The sequence below is a fragment of the Heliconius melpomene genome, chromosome 2, assembly GCF_056956725.1.
Source record: "Heliconius melpomene rosina isolate 202511_hmr_F chromosome 2, ASM5695672v1, whole genome shotgun sequence".
Classification (NCBI taxonomy): Eukaryota; Metazoa; Arthropoda; class Insecta; order Lepidoptera; family Nymphalidae; genus Heliconius; species Heliconius melpomene.
In genome coordinates this window covers 8,333,766-8,348,448 of record NC_140390.1, presented here as the reverse complement: position 1 = coordinate 8,348,448, position 14,683 = coordinate 8,333,766, and the positions used below count along the sequence as shown (strand labels likewise).

Sequence of the window (14,683 nt, the reverse complement as noted above, 5' to 3'; positions counted from 1 at the left end):
AAAATTAAATATCCGACTATACCGATTGAACCTACTACCGCCGACTTTACATTCAGTCGGTGTCCCATTATGCTGCGACGGCCTTTGAATATTTATTATAATTTGTCATTATTTCTTATTAGATGAAGAATTGGCGATGTCGAAACCATCTCCTAGCGTCGTGACATGGAACATCCTGAAGGAGAAGATCCCGTGGGGACTGCTGTTCCTCTTGGGTAAGACATTTTATGCATTGTAGCCGTTGGTTGGTTTTTGCTTAAAGGCGTAACATCCATCCCTACAAAATAATTATAATATTAAAATTATAATATATGCAGAAAAAGATAATCAAAGTAACTTTCTCTTTTTAGGTGGCGGTTTCGCCCTAGCAGAAGGCAGTAAAGCAACAGGCCTATCCTCAATGATAGGGGCTTCCCTCAACGGCCTCCACGGTCTTCCACCATCGCTAGTGTTATTGGTGGTAGTGTTGGTGACTCAGTTCATCACTGAGTTCACCTCTAATGTTGCTATCGCTAACTTGATATTACCGGTTTTGGCTAATATGGTAAGTTTTGTTTGTTTATATGTGATTCTTTTTATTGATGTTGTTGGGAAAATAAGTGAAATAAGTATTCGCATGTAGATCCTATGAATTTTGAGATACTCTGAGTTTTCCACCTATTATAGAAATACTGTGGATAAATAGGACGTGCTGATTGACGTGTTGCATTGAAACAGTATCAACTAAACTTGATGCTTATGATTTCAATTCTCACTCTGGGGAATGATTTTATTAAAGCTTTTGTCAGTACCCCTGCCATTATCTAGTAAGATAAACCACAGTGTTAAGTTACGCCACACAACACACAAATTTATATATCTTTTAAATCTCATGTTGGGAACGAAAGTGAAGAACAGAGAGTGTATTGGCATTAAATTTTATTTTTGTCCTTATCGTGGCTTTATAGCGTCATTGTTTGAAAACTTAGATTTTATAAAAAAAATGCAAGCCAACACAGTAGAAGTCTAAAAACATAATAACAAAGTCTAAAAATCAAATCTCTAAAATTAATTTTTTTCACCTCCCAGGCCCGTACCCTGGACATGGACCCACGGTACCTCATGATCCCAGCAACGCTCGCGTGTTCCATGGCGTTCCACATGCCGGTCGGGACTCCCCCCAATGCCATCGTTGCCGGTGTTGCTCACATACCTACTTCTAAAATGGTGAGTTTTTAGTTTTAATATTTTAAATGTTTAATTTAATTTTTTTTAGTTTTTGTTCTTTCTGTCACGTTATTGCCATTTCGATTTTGATTATTAATCTTAGTAGCTGTGGCGGTCATTTTGTGTGTGTCATTTGGATAGGCTCCAGCAGTTTAGACGATAGTGTTTCATAGCGTCCAGATTTATCAAAACTATAGAGAAGTTACTTGTTTTAAACTTAATACAATCACTTGCAGTTGGTGACTTTATCAAACAAAATATCTATCTGCCTCGACGGCCGGTCCTAGTTAAATTTAAATTTGAATTAATTTAATTTTTATTTTTCCAGGCAATCGGCGGTATTGGCCCTAAAATTATATCAACCCTTATCGTATGGGGAGCTTATCCCACTTGGGGTTCTCTAATCTTCAAACCAGAAGACATTGCAGCTTTGGACAATCCTTCCTCCTCAATCTCCAAAAAAATTGATGGTATATCCCTGAAATGCAATATTTTACCCCAAACCTTAGATCCTTCTAGAAATTTCAATTGCACACTACCTACTTCAAATATAGCAAACAAAACGTTAGCCCTAAAAGTAAGTAATAGCTCATTTACTTGTAATTATTTACCTTTTAAAAGTTAAACAAATTGAATTGAATAGAATTGTGTTGCCATTTTGGTGCTTAAATGTGGGTAGGGGTTGTCGTTGTCTTGTAAAAAAAGTATTTATTTTATTACCAAGCTTGGACAGTTTAAAATAATAATATTAAACTGTGGGGTTTTATGATCTATGTAATATTTATATTGATTACCATTTTTTTTATTTTAAATGTAACAGCCAAGCGTTATAGCATTTGCTGTGTTCAGTACATATAAAGCATTTATTTTATTGTTTTCTTTGTTTTATATAATGTAGGTATCTACCTATTCTACAGAATTGTATTACCTATATCTTTTATATATTATATAAATTGATAGATTTAAGGACGCGGGTGATGATAGTGTAGATTGTTTAGTTTTGGGCAATTGTTCGTATTTATTTATTTGGGTTGCCTTATGACGAAAAAAATAAAAATAAAAAAAAATTAAGTGATTAATATTCAAACTCAACGAAGCTGTGTGTTATAGTTAATAAGTTAAAGTATATTATAACTAATGTATAAAACTATAGAAATGTCAACTCCATTTTCGCGCCAAAATTAATGTCAACGTAGAAAATGTATTTAAATCCTGTAACGGACGTTCCTAGTTGTATTTAGACTAAATAATATAATAACAGATCTGATATTTTGCAATTTATTATATGATCGACAAAACATTAATATAATGGGAAATGTAAAAATATTAAAAATTGTATTTACCTGATATTTTTTAATATGTACTCTTAAATGTACAACACCTCAATAATATCCGTGCCTTGGCATAATTAACTAAAATATTATTAATATATTTAAATAATACATTTTGAAACGTATTCACGTGATTTTGTAACAGCTTAATACTATTTAATTGTACTTATTAAATTAAATAGCAAATTTGTATTTTATAAGTAATTGTTAATTCAAGATCTTAATAAATAATGAGAAATAAGTATTTTAAATATCATAATTTTTAACTTAAAATATTAGATCAATAATAAGAATTTCATGTGCCAATAGTTACCATCTACAAAAAACAATTATTGTCATACTAATATAAACTATTCTTCAATTTTTATATGAATATTAGTATATTTTATATACATATATACTGAGCAGAGTATTTTTCTGTAGAAAATTTATGTGATGCTATAATATTGTTAACCTAACATTTTCATGAGATTGTAAAATGTTATAACAAAATTATGGATAGACTATTAATTAAAAAAACTAATGCGCTAGTTGACGGCGTTGAGTAACAGTGTCTTCTGTATTGCTGAAAATATTTTTTTATAGGTAAATGTATGTTTTGCAAAATTATAAAGGTTTGGTTTACTTAATATAATAGAAAAACTTTGCTTGGTCATTTATATTTAGTATAGACTATAATGAATAATGCACAAATTAATTATTTTATGCAGATAAAAAAATATTTAATATAATAATGTGTAAAAATATTGATAAGAAAAAAAGTAATCTCAGTCCATTTTTTAAATGCATTAAAAATATTTTGGAAGTGGAAAATATAATTATTAATTATATTCTCACTTCTTGTATTTTTTTTTGAGTATCGAAACGTAAAATAAACAAAAAAATATTATGGCAACGTAACTTTAATTTGAAGAATGTATAATAAACGTATTTTTATTATATAGCTTGGTTATTCATTCTTGATTAAATTTTTAGAAACAAAACTAGATTGTTTTGACAGTAAAAATATTTTGATATGTAATATTACATATAATAGTTAACTGATAATATACATAATTAGTACCAAAGTGGTAGTTTTATATACTGAAATGTAACCGACGCGACGCCCTCTTGGAGTAGTGTGACGTCAGCTAGGTTATGTAATTTCTATTTTATCTATAAAGTAATGAGTGTTGCCAAGTGTAAATATGCTCAGATATATTTTGTAAATAGCGGTGGGAAGATTGTATTGTTAATTGTTATTAAATAAACGAATGAAAATATGAATTGATTTTTATTAAAGCTCTTCTTTTTTAACTGATTACATAAGGCGAGTATAAAAATAGTGTAATTTTATTTAATGAACCTTAATAAAACAATATTATCAATTAGCTTCACGCTGTATTCCGGACATAGTAGGGTAGGCAGAGAGAACCTAGTGCTAAGACACTCCATTCCCTACTTTCTGCCGAATATATTTTGGAATCAAATCTTCTTTATACTTTTTGTTTATTTAAATAAGTAAAATATTTTTTATAGTTTAATTAAACAAAGTATTTTAAATATCAAAAAATAAAATTAATTTAAGAAGACGTTTTTTTATATATTATTGTTTATAAATATTATTTTCAATTGCTACCAGCATTAATAGTTTCAGCCCATTTAGGATATATATCGATATCGGACCACACCGCCTTGGACCACACGCTTATTGTGAACAAGCTGATTAAAATTCCTGCTAAAGATGGTCCTATTCCTGCAATTATCTGAAAATATATCCTTTTTATTATAAAAAAGTTATAGTTCAATAGAAAAAAGAAATAAAGTTTATAATTCAATACAAGTGCAATAAAAAAGTTGATGAACTTGATTTATTGTTGTTTCAAACTTTTGGATAAACTAGAATTTAGGTAATCGAATATGTAAATTTGAAAAATACTGGGATTGAATCAAGGATCAAAATAAATACACAAAATGTTTGTACATATATTTTTTTAAGTATTTAATAATATTAGCAGGTATTATTTTCATTCAACATCACGCTGTATCACGCATATAACAGGGTAGCCAGAGGGAACCTATTATTAAGGTGGTAGGTAAATTTGGGGAGCGAACACTCGCTCCCCAAATTTAACCTAATTTTTCTAGCCATTGGGTTTTGAATAGCGCCATGCTTCGACACCGGAGCGAAGAAATGAAAAATTTTTATATTACATTTCCTGAAGTGGAATTCGAACTCTTAACCGATTACAGTTAACAGTTCCCCTGCGCCACGACTGGCCTTTGATTGAGGTTTAATCCTAAAAATTGGCTGTTGACCCAAAGCCTGTATCCTCAAGAATATAATTATAAAAATACCATTTTCCGATGTGGTATGTTTACGTAGGCGGCGACCAGAGCGTAAGTTGAAGCACCAGTAATTAAATGAAACGGTTGACAGCTAGACAACGTGGTGGTTATCATGAGATAAAGTGGATTAATTTTAGCTTCGACACTCTGAAACATTAATATATATGGACCGAGGCCTGTAGACGAGGTTGCGGGTTCGAATCTCAATAAATTCAAATTCAAAATATTCTGTATTCAAATAAACTTATTATGAGTACTTTTAAATCGTTGAATGAGCATATAAATAAAAAAAGCTACCACCGGTTCGGAAGGCAGTTCTGCTGAGAAGAGCCGGCAAGAAACTCAACAGTTGCTCTTTTCAAAATCAATGGTACAATTTATTACATTATCTGGCAGCTATCCTGCATTACATTCAATAGACATTAATTCCATACATGTTTATAATCTAAATATTCTTGAACAGTGTAATAGGAGCAAAGAATTATTTTATTGAGTCCGCCACTCAATCTTAAAAGAAAGAACTTGTCTTAAGCTTAACATGAAGTTCCCTCTGCCAACCCTATTATTTGCGGCATGCAGGGTGAAAAACACAAAAAAAAAAGAAATTTTAATTATGCATACTAGGTGAATTTACGAGAATTCTTTAAATGAATGAAAAAAGTGATAAAAAGCTCTATACTCCTTATAAAATACAAAAAAAAAACCATTGAATTACTTACAAAATAAGCTATTTGCTTCAACATGGAGTCTACCACAGAGGAACTGCTTCCGAATTCCGTAAGCACTTTACACAGTATAATGACAGTTAAAGCCAGCACTGGGTGCGGGAGATGGATGAAGAGGACCAAGAATTTCTTAACTTCTTCGAGCATTTTCGTGTGTTTCATAGTTTCAAACGTTATATTGGTACTTGCTTTGTAAAGAAATAGAATAAAGAAAGCTATTAAGAGTATATTATTTACTTCTTATTTTTCAAATTCACGCTATATCCCGCACGAATCAGAGTAGGCAGAGGGAACCTGGGAACCTAATGTTAAGACATTCCGTTCCCATTACCCGTCCGTTTGCCAAAAAAAACTTAAATTTAAATTTATATCGATAACAAACCAGTAACAAATAAGACACTCCAAAGAATATTGTTCTTTATTAACGACCATGTGAGAAAAGCTCGACTTCTAGATGTTGGGAGATCTGTATTGAAAGTGTTTAAATTAGTAAAAAACACACACCTATATACTAGAAAGATATTTTTTGAGATGCAAGTACCTACTAATAAACCTTTTGTAGAGGCTTACAACTTTACAAATTAAGTTAAAGTTTATTTATATAATTAATTAATTAATTAATTAATTGTCTTATTATTTTTATATCTTACCAATATCTCTAGTACAGAACTTGAGACAGTCAAATTTAACAGGCACCACAAATAGCACAAACGAGCACATAATCGTTGGCGCTGATGTTACTAAGCTGTTAAAAATTATAATATTATTAAAAAAGGCGAAGTGTACGAACTTTCTCATAGACGACGGTTGAGAGTTCGATTCCCACTCGAGAAGCTGGATAATTTAATTGGCCCTAAGTTACTGCGCCATAACGGCGTCTACATTTAAGATTTACATATAAAAATATTACATTTTTTAATTATTGCAGTTCATTTCATACAAAATGAGTGCACACGCTCATAAATTTAACTTTGTCAACTTTAATAACTTGTATTTTCCGTTAGTTTACACAATCCAGATTAGTACGGAACCCTCGGTAAGCAATTCCGGCTCGACTTGACCGGTTCTTTATAAACTATGGTGGCTGTTATTAAAAAGTCATGGACAATATATACACAATCATGGATTAATTTTCAATACTTTTCCTAGTACCTAATTTTTTATACCTGTAGGCTTTGAAATTATCATCGGTTAGCATAAAAACGTTTGTAATGATTTTAAATGTTGCGCTTATAATAATTACTCCGGCTATAACCTGTAATAAAAGTTTTACTTTTTTTATACAAATAGCTTATCACTATATTCTATGGGTCATAATCAGAAAAGTGGACATTTTCGAATTTGTAACGTAACTGATAAGTAACAACACTGATAATGTTTGTTACGAAACTGATGTCATAAGGCATTATACACAACAAAGTAAGGATATTATACGAATAAAACTATTGTGATTTTTTTATTTAAAGAGACACAAATTAAAATTTTTAATATTCAATCGTTGAATTAACAGATTATAAATGTAAGAAGAAAACATAACAAACTGTCAATATTAACAATATAATAATACTAGTTCGTAACATAATAATATAGAGTGGAAGAGGCAGCGCTTCTTTTACTGAAACTGCATATAGGGTAAAATATTTCAAACCCAGAATTAAAAAAAATAATAAAGGCACCTCAACGGTTTGGACGTAGGATTTTTTTTTCATTTCACGATTTTTATCCATATCTGTGTTCCTGTGGCGCACACATACGTAAGCGACGTTGCCGCTTTGACAGGTAAGTGTGTGCGTGCCTATGTTATACTTTAGAAATAGCGTTTTATTTTAAAACGATAATTTTATTATTTATTTTGTTTGAAAAAAAACTTTTTCATTTTCGAGAATTATTATTTTTCCGAATTATATTAGGCTTTTATAGAGTAGTTAAAACTGTGGTTTCATTTAAAGTGGCGCTGACAATTCCACCCTCTATATCGAACTAATAGACTCCGAAAGAATATTAAATTCAGAAGGTTTCGATTGGTCTCTGTCAATTGGTACATGTCTTTATTTATTTCTCTCATTGAAAATTATTTGTTTTAGGCGATAAATTTGCTTTCTCATAGTTTCCTGTTTTGTTAATGCGTTTTTTAATTTATCTTCGCACTGTCTGAGCTTATTTTGAAAATTAATTATTTTAAGTTTCCAACTTTTTACATATTCCCTTGAAACCATTGAAGTATTTGTAGTTCTAGATTCATTTAAAATTTTATTATTCTTTTTTTTATAATATCGATCAGAATATTCTCTCCATTTTGCTCTTGTTTTTTCTTGTTGAAGTTGGTTTTGTTCATTAATTTTTATTTTTTTAAGTTTAATTCTTTGCAAGTGTTTATTCCGCATATCTTCATATTTAATAGGATTGGTCTTTTTAAGACGTTCTCTATATCTTTTTTGTCTTTCAGCATTTGACATAGGAGCCATGACGCTTACTAAAAATAAAAAAATATTTATCAATTATATTAGGCATTTAATAACATTTCATGTTTATTGTTTAGATCTTTAACAACGCTAGTACAGAAAGTATTTGTTTTTAAATAAAAGCTTCACCCGCTTTAACTACATATTTATTACTATCTCCATAGAAGAAAATAGTAATCACAAAATCACAACTAAATTCAGGAAGAATAAAATAATGTTTTTATCTAAATCGGTTAAGCCGTTTCTGAGATTAGCGTGCACAAACACATAGACAAACAAGCAAACAGGCAAAAAACTTAAAAAACTTTGTTTTTGGTTAGTTTACGTTATGAAAAGTCATAAAACATTGGTAGCGTAATTGTGAACTAGGCTTCATATTTTCTCAGTTTCGTTACGTAACGAAATATAACGAAATTGAAAATGAAGTCTGAGAAATTCTAATCTTTTTAAATATTTGCTCATAAGCCCAAGCACTGAAGTTCTTTTTTGAGATTTTGTAAAAAGAAGCAAATAACATAAACAAGAAAACGAAATTATAGAATACTTACCAAAATAAAAGCCGTTTATAACCCTGAGATGTAATTTCACTCATTCACTCAAAAACATTTAAACCTCTCGACTGCTGCAAGAACACCACTGGTTGTAGCTACGATAGCATTGACTTTTACAATAATGTTGCCACAATAAAAAATAATATTAAATATCATTCAAAATAATTGCGTTCATAATTTAATTGTACGTTACTAGCCCTGAGTAACAAAAAGACAATATTTTGGGACAAATTTACTTAATTAATATATATTATTTATTAAATAATGTATCAATAAAAGTAGTTCTATTCAATATTATGCATAAAGTAAAGTAATATAAACATATCTGAAATCAAATAAAACCATAAACATTCGTAACAAATCAAGTTTTAAAAAGTAAAGTGGTGAATGGGACACGAAAAATTGTATGGAAGCATTTTGAAAAGTTTTTTCAACTAACAAAAAATTCTATTATTAGCCATAATACACTTAAAATATTACAAAAATCTTTAAGTTAATAAGTAAATTTATCTTAAATGGCAAAATATTTAAATTATGTTTAAAATTGTATTTTTAAAACGCATTCAAAGTAGCGGGACAAGAAAAGACACAAAATGTACACTTTTTCTGATTATGACCCCTATATGTAATAGTGAGAACCTAGTGTTGAAACACTCCAATCTTTATCTTCTTTCCAATTAGATAAAGAAAGAAATAGAGGCATTGTGTGTTGAGTGGAAGAACTCAATTTCATTATTTCAATGGAATAACCTGGAGAAAGAATGAAAGAATGGAAAATATCTTTTATAATTTGTAATTCGGTCTCTTATCTTTTATAATTTGTAATTCCAGTCTCGGCGTAGGGATACAGTGTGACTGTAAGCGCGATAGGTTGTTGTTCCCACTTGAGGAAATGAAAGAAGAAGAAGAAGGAGTTAATATTTCCATTTTATTAGGTCAGGTGTCGAGGCAAAGCGCTGCGTTGAGTTTCGCCACTCAACACGCAATGCCTCTAGAATTCGGCAATTTGCCTGTGCCCTGTGCCCGCTGTGTGACGGTGACAGCTAAAAAAACGTTATTTCGAAATACATTTAAATAAACATACCATATCGTGAAATGGAAATTTTCCCATCTGTTCATACTGTGTATTCAATAGTATTGATATATACTGTTCCTCCTCACCCGTCAACGATGCTTGTAGAGCTGTATAGTTCTGAACCCTGAAATCAGTGCTGGTTTTAGTAGAAAAAAAATCAGCTTCACGCTGTATCCCGCACACTGCAGGGTAAGCAGAGGGAACATACTGTTAAGACACTCCGGTCCCCACTTTCTGCCGAATTTTGGGGGCATTGCGTGTTGAGAGGCAGAACTCAACGCCGCGGTTTGCCTCGTCACCAGAGCGAAGAAATGTAAATATAAACGTAAATAAATATTTCCCTTCCTCGAGTTCGAGGGGTTCGAACCCACAACCGTCGCGTTACAGTCACATCATTGTGCCGCTGCGCTACGACGGTCTCTATATTCCTATTTATTGCTCTAATATGCGAATTTACTCAGTAATTTCCTTTACTAGCTAGATATTATTTTATAATATATTTTTAATGATTTCCAAATCATTCAAATATAATTTAAAAAAATGGTTTCTTAATTCGAATATTCATTACCTTAACATGCCCAAAAAATAAAAGTTCAGCCACAAATATAAGCACATCTCCATTAATATAATACCAGGTAGAGTCAGGAGTAGAAAGTCAGGAATTTCTACACGTGGACTTTGGGGGAAAATCCTTAAAACATTATTATTTTCAATTATAAACTATAAATTGAGAATCTTGTGGCAGGGGCAAAAGCGTACAATCGACGACGACGGTTGTTAGTTTGATTTGTACCCAAAAAATAATTTACTCCTCTTTAGTGGGAATTGAACCGACAACTGTAGTATACGGTAATGTGCTGTACTGTTGCGTCTTTACGGTTTCGGATTAATTTATGATGGACAGATTATTTTGAATTTATTTCTATTTAAATTAATATTTGCCCTTAGGTTATTTCACTGAAATAATATTGAGTAGATTCTGTGAATAATTTTCATTGCCAAAATGATAAAATAAAATAATTTATTTATTTCATATTTTAATTTTGGGTTAAATAACATATCCTATGAGAAATGATAAGATCTTTGATTTTCGTGTAATTCCACAATATAACTAACGGTACTTATAAATGAAAAATGGTGAAAGGAATGATTTATCTTCATTTTTAGTGTGCAAATGAAAAAAAAATATATATATTTTCTTTTCGAACCAAACAAGTTAGCAGGTAAAAGTAATAGCTCTACTTTTATAATCACCCACACCAATGCAAGGCTCAGCTTAGACCTCGCGGACTGTACTACTTTATAGTATCAATATTGAATATATACCACTATCCAATTTAATTACTATTTTTTTTTTACTTCATATTAAAAAAAATACAAAAAACAACCTTCAAATAAACATTATAAATACTTTTACTAGTACCTCAATCATTATTTTTAAATTATTAAATGTACATATATATATAGAGACTTTTTGATTTATTTTTTATATTACCTATATCAATTTTATTAGCAAGTTAAGTACTATTTATAAATTATTTTGATCTTACGTCGAGCAGTAATTTCTTAGCAATGGATTCACTTCGCTTCCAACCATTGTCGTCATTCCACCTGAATTCAAATAAAAATAATGTCAAATTTGTTAAAAACTTCATACTGTATTCGGCATATAGCAGACGGAACGGAGTGTCCTAACACTAGGTAACAACTTGAAGCTAAAAGTATGTTACATATAAATATTAGATACAAACCTATAGACGACGAATAAGCAATTCCAAGGAAGTAAAATATAGTGAAATCCGTGGGTTCTTGCGAACTGAAATTTTGTTTTAATTAGTAAGTTTAGTTTTATTAGTACTTTAGTATATGAAAGGAACTGTTTTACATACGTCTCATTATTATCGATGTTGGTTGTAATTTCACGTGTTTCTAATATTCCCATCTGCAAAAGGATATATCTATTAATCTATAGATATAAATAAAATTAAAGTGTCCGTCTGTGATTTTGTAATAACCGTGTTTCTCCTGTATATATGCTATTGCTAGGTACTTAATAACACAATTCTAAAATATATACAAACTTATTATTATTTTTTCTTTTTATTTATCTTTAATTGTGAAACTATATAGGCTTTTTATCCTGCATTTTCCACGCGATATTACTTACCTACTTAGCTTTACACGCTTAGCACGCGCGAAGCTACAAAAATCAAGGCAATAGGCTGGTCACATTGGCCGCAGAACCGATGACCGTTGGGGTAAGCGCATTCTAGAGTGGAGACCACGCCTCGGCAAGCGTAATGTAGGACGTCCTCCAGCTAGATGGGGTGACTATATTCGCAAACTGGCTGGTAACGGCTGGATTCGAAAAGCTGGATGAAGCTCTGTGGCGTGCCATTAGAGAGGCCTATGTCCAGCAGCGGACGACGACAGGCTGATGATGATCATGAAATGTTAAAGAGATACCACCTTTTCTAGTTCCCTTAAAATTTCTTTCACCAAAGGCATCATAATACCGCACGCCATCATATTAGTGAACCACATCGACAGAACCATCGTACAGAAGAACAGTAGGAAGCTCAATCTGTAATATGTTCTTTGTAATAAAGAAAATAACTGTGGTAGTGAGTTAGAATTATACTTGTGTATTTTTTTTGGTAAAGCAAAAAAAGGTTGAGGCCAGTGTGACTGTAAATGCGACTAGGTTTGGGTTCGATTCTCACTCGAGGAAATGGTTATGGAATGGTCGTCCGTAACAAGTAATACCTCGAAAATTTGGCGGAAAGTGAGGAACGAAGTTGTTTAACACTAGGTTCCCTCTGCTTACACTACTGTGTGAAGTGCTCACACTGCTGTGTGGAACCTGAAATTGAAAAAAAAAAACAAAAAATTGCTTATAAATATATTAAATTCAAAGATCCACAAAGGAACAATAAAAACGTATTACTCTCATAAAACTTGCCTGAAGTGGGAGCATCCGAAGGTAAGTAATATTTTTATAGCGGCCCTCTTTTGTAGGTTGCTTTGTTCTATCGCAATTATAAGTATCATAACTCCTAAACAATCTAACACTGAATTGTTTATGCTAATCTAGAAATTATCATAGAACTTATTAGGGGTAGATTGTGATTACAAGAAATACATATTGTCTTTGAAATAAGTGGCTAGTCGTGTGGGTTCGATTCCCACTTGAGGAAATAAAATATTTAATATTCGGTTCTGCCACACAACACACAATGTCCATGTCTAGAATTTGGTGGAACGTGGAGAACGGAGTCCTAACACTAAGCTCCCTCTGCCTTAAATTGCCATTGCCAATAAACTATTTATGTATCCTTCCTGGAATATGTGGAATATGGAATATGTGGTACATAATAAAAAATAAATGTGATATTTACAACATTTAACAGTTTTTTGTCGAATATTCCCACAATAGTAATGTAGACTATAGGTATGAGAGAAGTAACTCCTGGATGCAGCACATTCGTAGACCAATACACAGAAGTGACCAGAAAAATGTAGAAACTTAGATACGCCTAAAAATTATATAGATATATATTTTTTTGTTTTACAGTGTATTCTGTGCATAGCAGGGTAAACATAGGGAACCTGTGAACCTTGTGTTAAGACACTTCCGAATTCTGGAGTGATCGGTTCTGAGTGGCGGATTTTATCGTAACTTCGAGAGTAGAGCCAGGAATAAAAAATACTTTTTGTTTAATTTCTTCAAGAGAGAATCGACCTTTCCTTAAAAAATACGGAACCCTAAAAATATTTTTTTAGTACAATACATACTAACATTATTATTATGTTTCATGATCACAATTGGCGACAAAATAAGAGGCGTCAACAAAAATATTATTGTTTTAGAATAAGTCTTCATGAAACGAAGACATCTGTTCTTATGCGTAATTATAACTAAATTGCTCTGTCTGAAAAACATGATCTATTTTTAGATATTTTTTATACATACAAAATAACGACTCATTAAAAAAAAATTAAACTAAATCAGCTTCATGCTGTATCCTGCACACAGCAGGGTAGGCATTGGGAACCTGTTGTTAACCGTTCCCCATTTTCCACAGAATTTTTCGAGGCATTGCGTGTTGAGTGGCGGCACCTAACGTCGGGCTGTAGGCTTGGTGCCAGAGCAAAGAAATGAAAATATTAATAAATAATAGTTCAATCCCTTGAGTGGGAATCGAACCCACAGCCGTCACGTTACAGTAATACCCTTGCGCCCCTGCGCCGCGACGGCCTTATAATTATAGTTATTTTTGAATGAATTACTTACGATGTTTCAGAATTCATATTTGACACAATTAATATAAGATACTTATAATCTATATGGTTCAGTAAATCTTATATGGGCGTTAGACAATTTAAATTTATCGGAAATTTTTTTATATACATATATGATGACATTAAATGAGTGGATATTAGAAAAGTATCTTATTACTACGTTCTCTCTACCTATCCCGGAAATACAAACGATACTGAAAATTTCCGCCACTCAGCACACAATGCCTCGAGAATTCGGTAAAAATTGGGGAACGTAGTGTTTTAACACAAGGTTCACTCTGCCTTCCTTAAAAATAAAAATAATATAAAAAGTATCAATTGATTATCAACATTTGGATAAACATAAAAAGTAATTACAGATAAAATTTAGTCCTGCACTTACAGCTTTAAAGGTCAACAAAATAATAATAAGCACTTACTACTCTCATAAACTTACCTGAAGTTCAATTGTTACTGTTACATTACTATTATTATTATTTTAATATGTTTTTAAAAACCGTCGATTCCCAGGGGCTCAAGCGTGGGCCCAAGCGTGCTCATTGGGAATGAAATGTTTAATATTTTCATTTCTTCGCTCTAATAACAAGGTAAGGCAATGCGACGGTGGAGAACGGAACTATCTTAATGTGGATGGAGTGTCTCAACACTAGGTTTCTAGGTTACCTCTAACGACTCTGTTTTGTGCGGGAAACAACTTGAAGTC

General features: G+C 31.6%; 2 protein-coding genes and 1 long non-coding RNA gene across 5 annotated transcripts in view; 1 reads left to right on the top strand and 2 right to left on the bottom strand.

The window, feature by feature from the left end:
* Indy (tricarboxylate transporter protein I'm not dead yet) overlaps window positions 1-3,803 on the top strand; it is a 36,855-nt gene extending 33,052 nt beyond the window's left edge. For all 3 annotated transcript variants that reach the window (XM_085202783.1, XM_085202796.1, XM_085202790.1), the window contains exons 12-15: window positions 123-215; window positions 351-544; window positions 1,069-1,206; window positions 1,535-3,803. In XM_085202783.1, coding sequence (XP_085058909.1) covers window positions 123-215; window positions 351-544; window positions 1,069-1,206; window positions 1,535-1,831 — 722 coding nt within the window. In that variant the 3' untranslated portion in view covers window positions 1,832-3,803. The remainder of the gene's footprint in view (window positions 1-122; window positions 216-350; window positions 545-1,068; window positions 1,207-1,534) is intronic.
* LOC146540730 (protein I'm not dead yet-like) lies at window positions 3,792-13,989 on the bottom strand. Its single transcript, XM_085202825.1, has 16 exons — window positions 13,973-13,989; window positions 13,478-13,610; window positions 13,077-13,214; window positions 12,641-12,768; window positions 12,148-12,262; window positions 11,556-11,620; window positions 11,430-11,494; window positions 11,229-11,289; window positions 10,247-10,369; window positions 9,688-9,802; window positions 6,757-6,845; window positions 6,241-6,335; window positions 5,973-6,056; window positions 5,585-5,778; window positions 4,875-5,012; window positions 3,792-4,282 (listed from the first exon to the last, which is right to left on the bottom strand). The coding sequence occupies exons 1-16, from the start codon at window positions 13,987-13,989 to the stop codon at window positions 4,145-4,147; spliced, it is 1,698 nt and encodes a 565-aa protein (XP_085058951.1). The 3' UTR covers window positions 3,792-4,144.
* Window positions 7,132-8,710, bottom strand: LOC146540731 (uncharacterized). The gene is made up of 2 exons (XR_014879074.1): window positions 8,601-8,710; window positions 7,132-8,063 (listed from the first exon to the last, which is right to left on the bottom strand). It is a non-coding gene; the product is annotated as an uncharacterized LOC146540731 (long non-coding RNA).
* Window positions 13,990-14,683: the final 694 nt, after the last annotated feature.

Bases quoted from the DNA above. Each gene is read 5' to 3' on its own strand.
- LOC146540730 (XM_085202825.1), bottom strand. The intron at 11,621-12,147 runs GTGGTATCTCTT...ATCCTTTTGCAG, and splicing joins TTTTAAGGGAACTAGAAAAG to ATGGGAATATTAGAAACACG. The intron at 6,057-6,240 runs GTAAGATATAAA...CTTTCAATACAG, and splicing joins GTTCTGTACTAGAGATATTG to ATCTCCCAACATCTAGAAGT.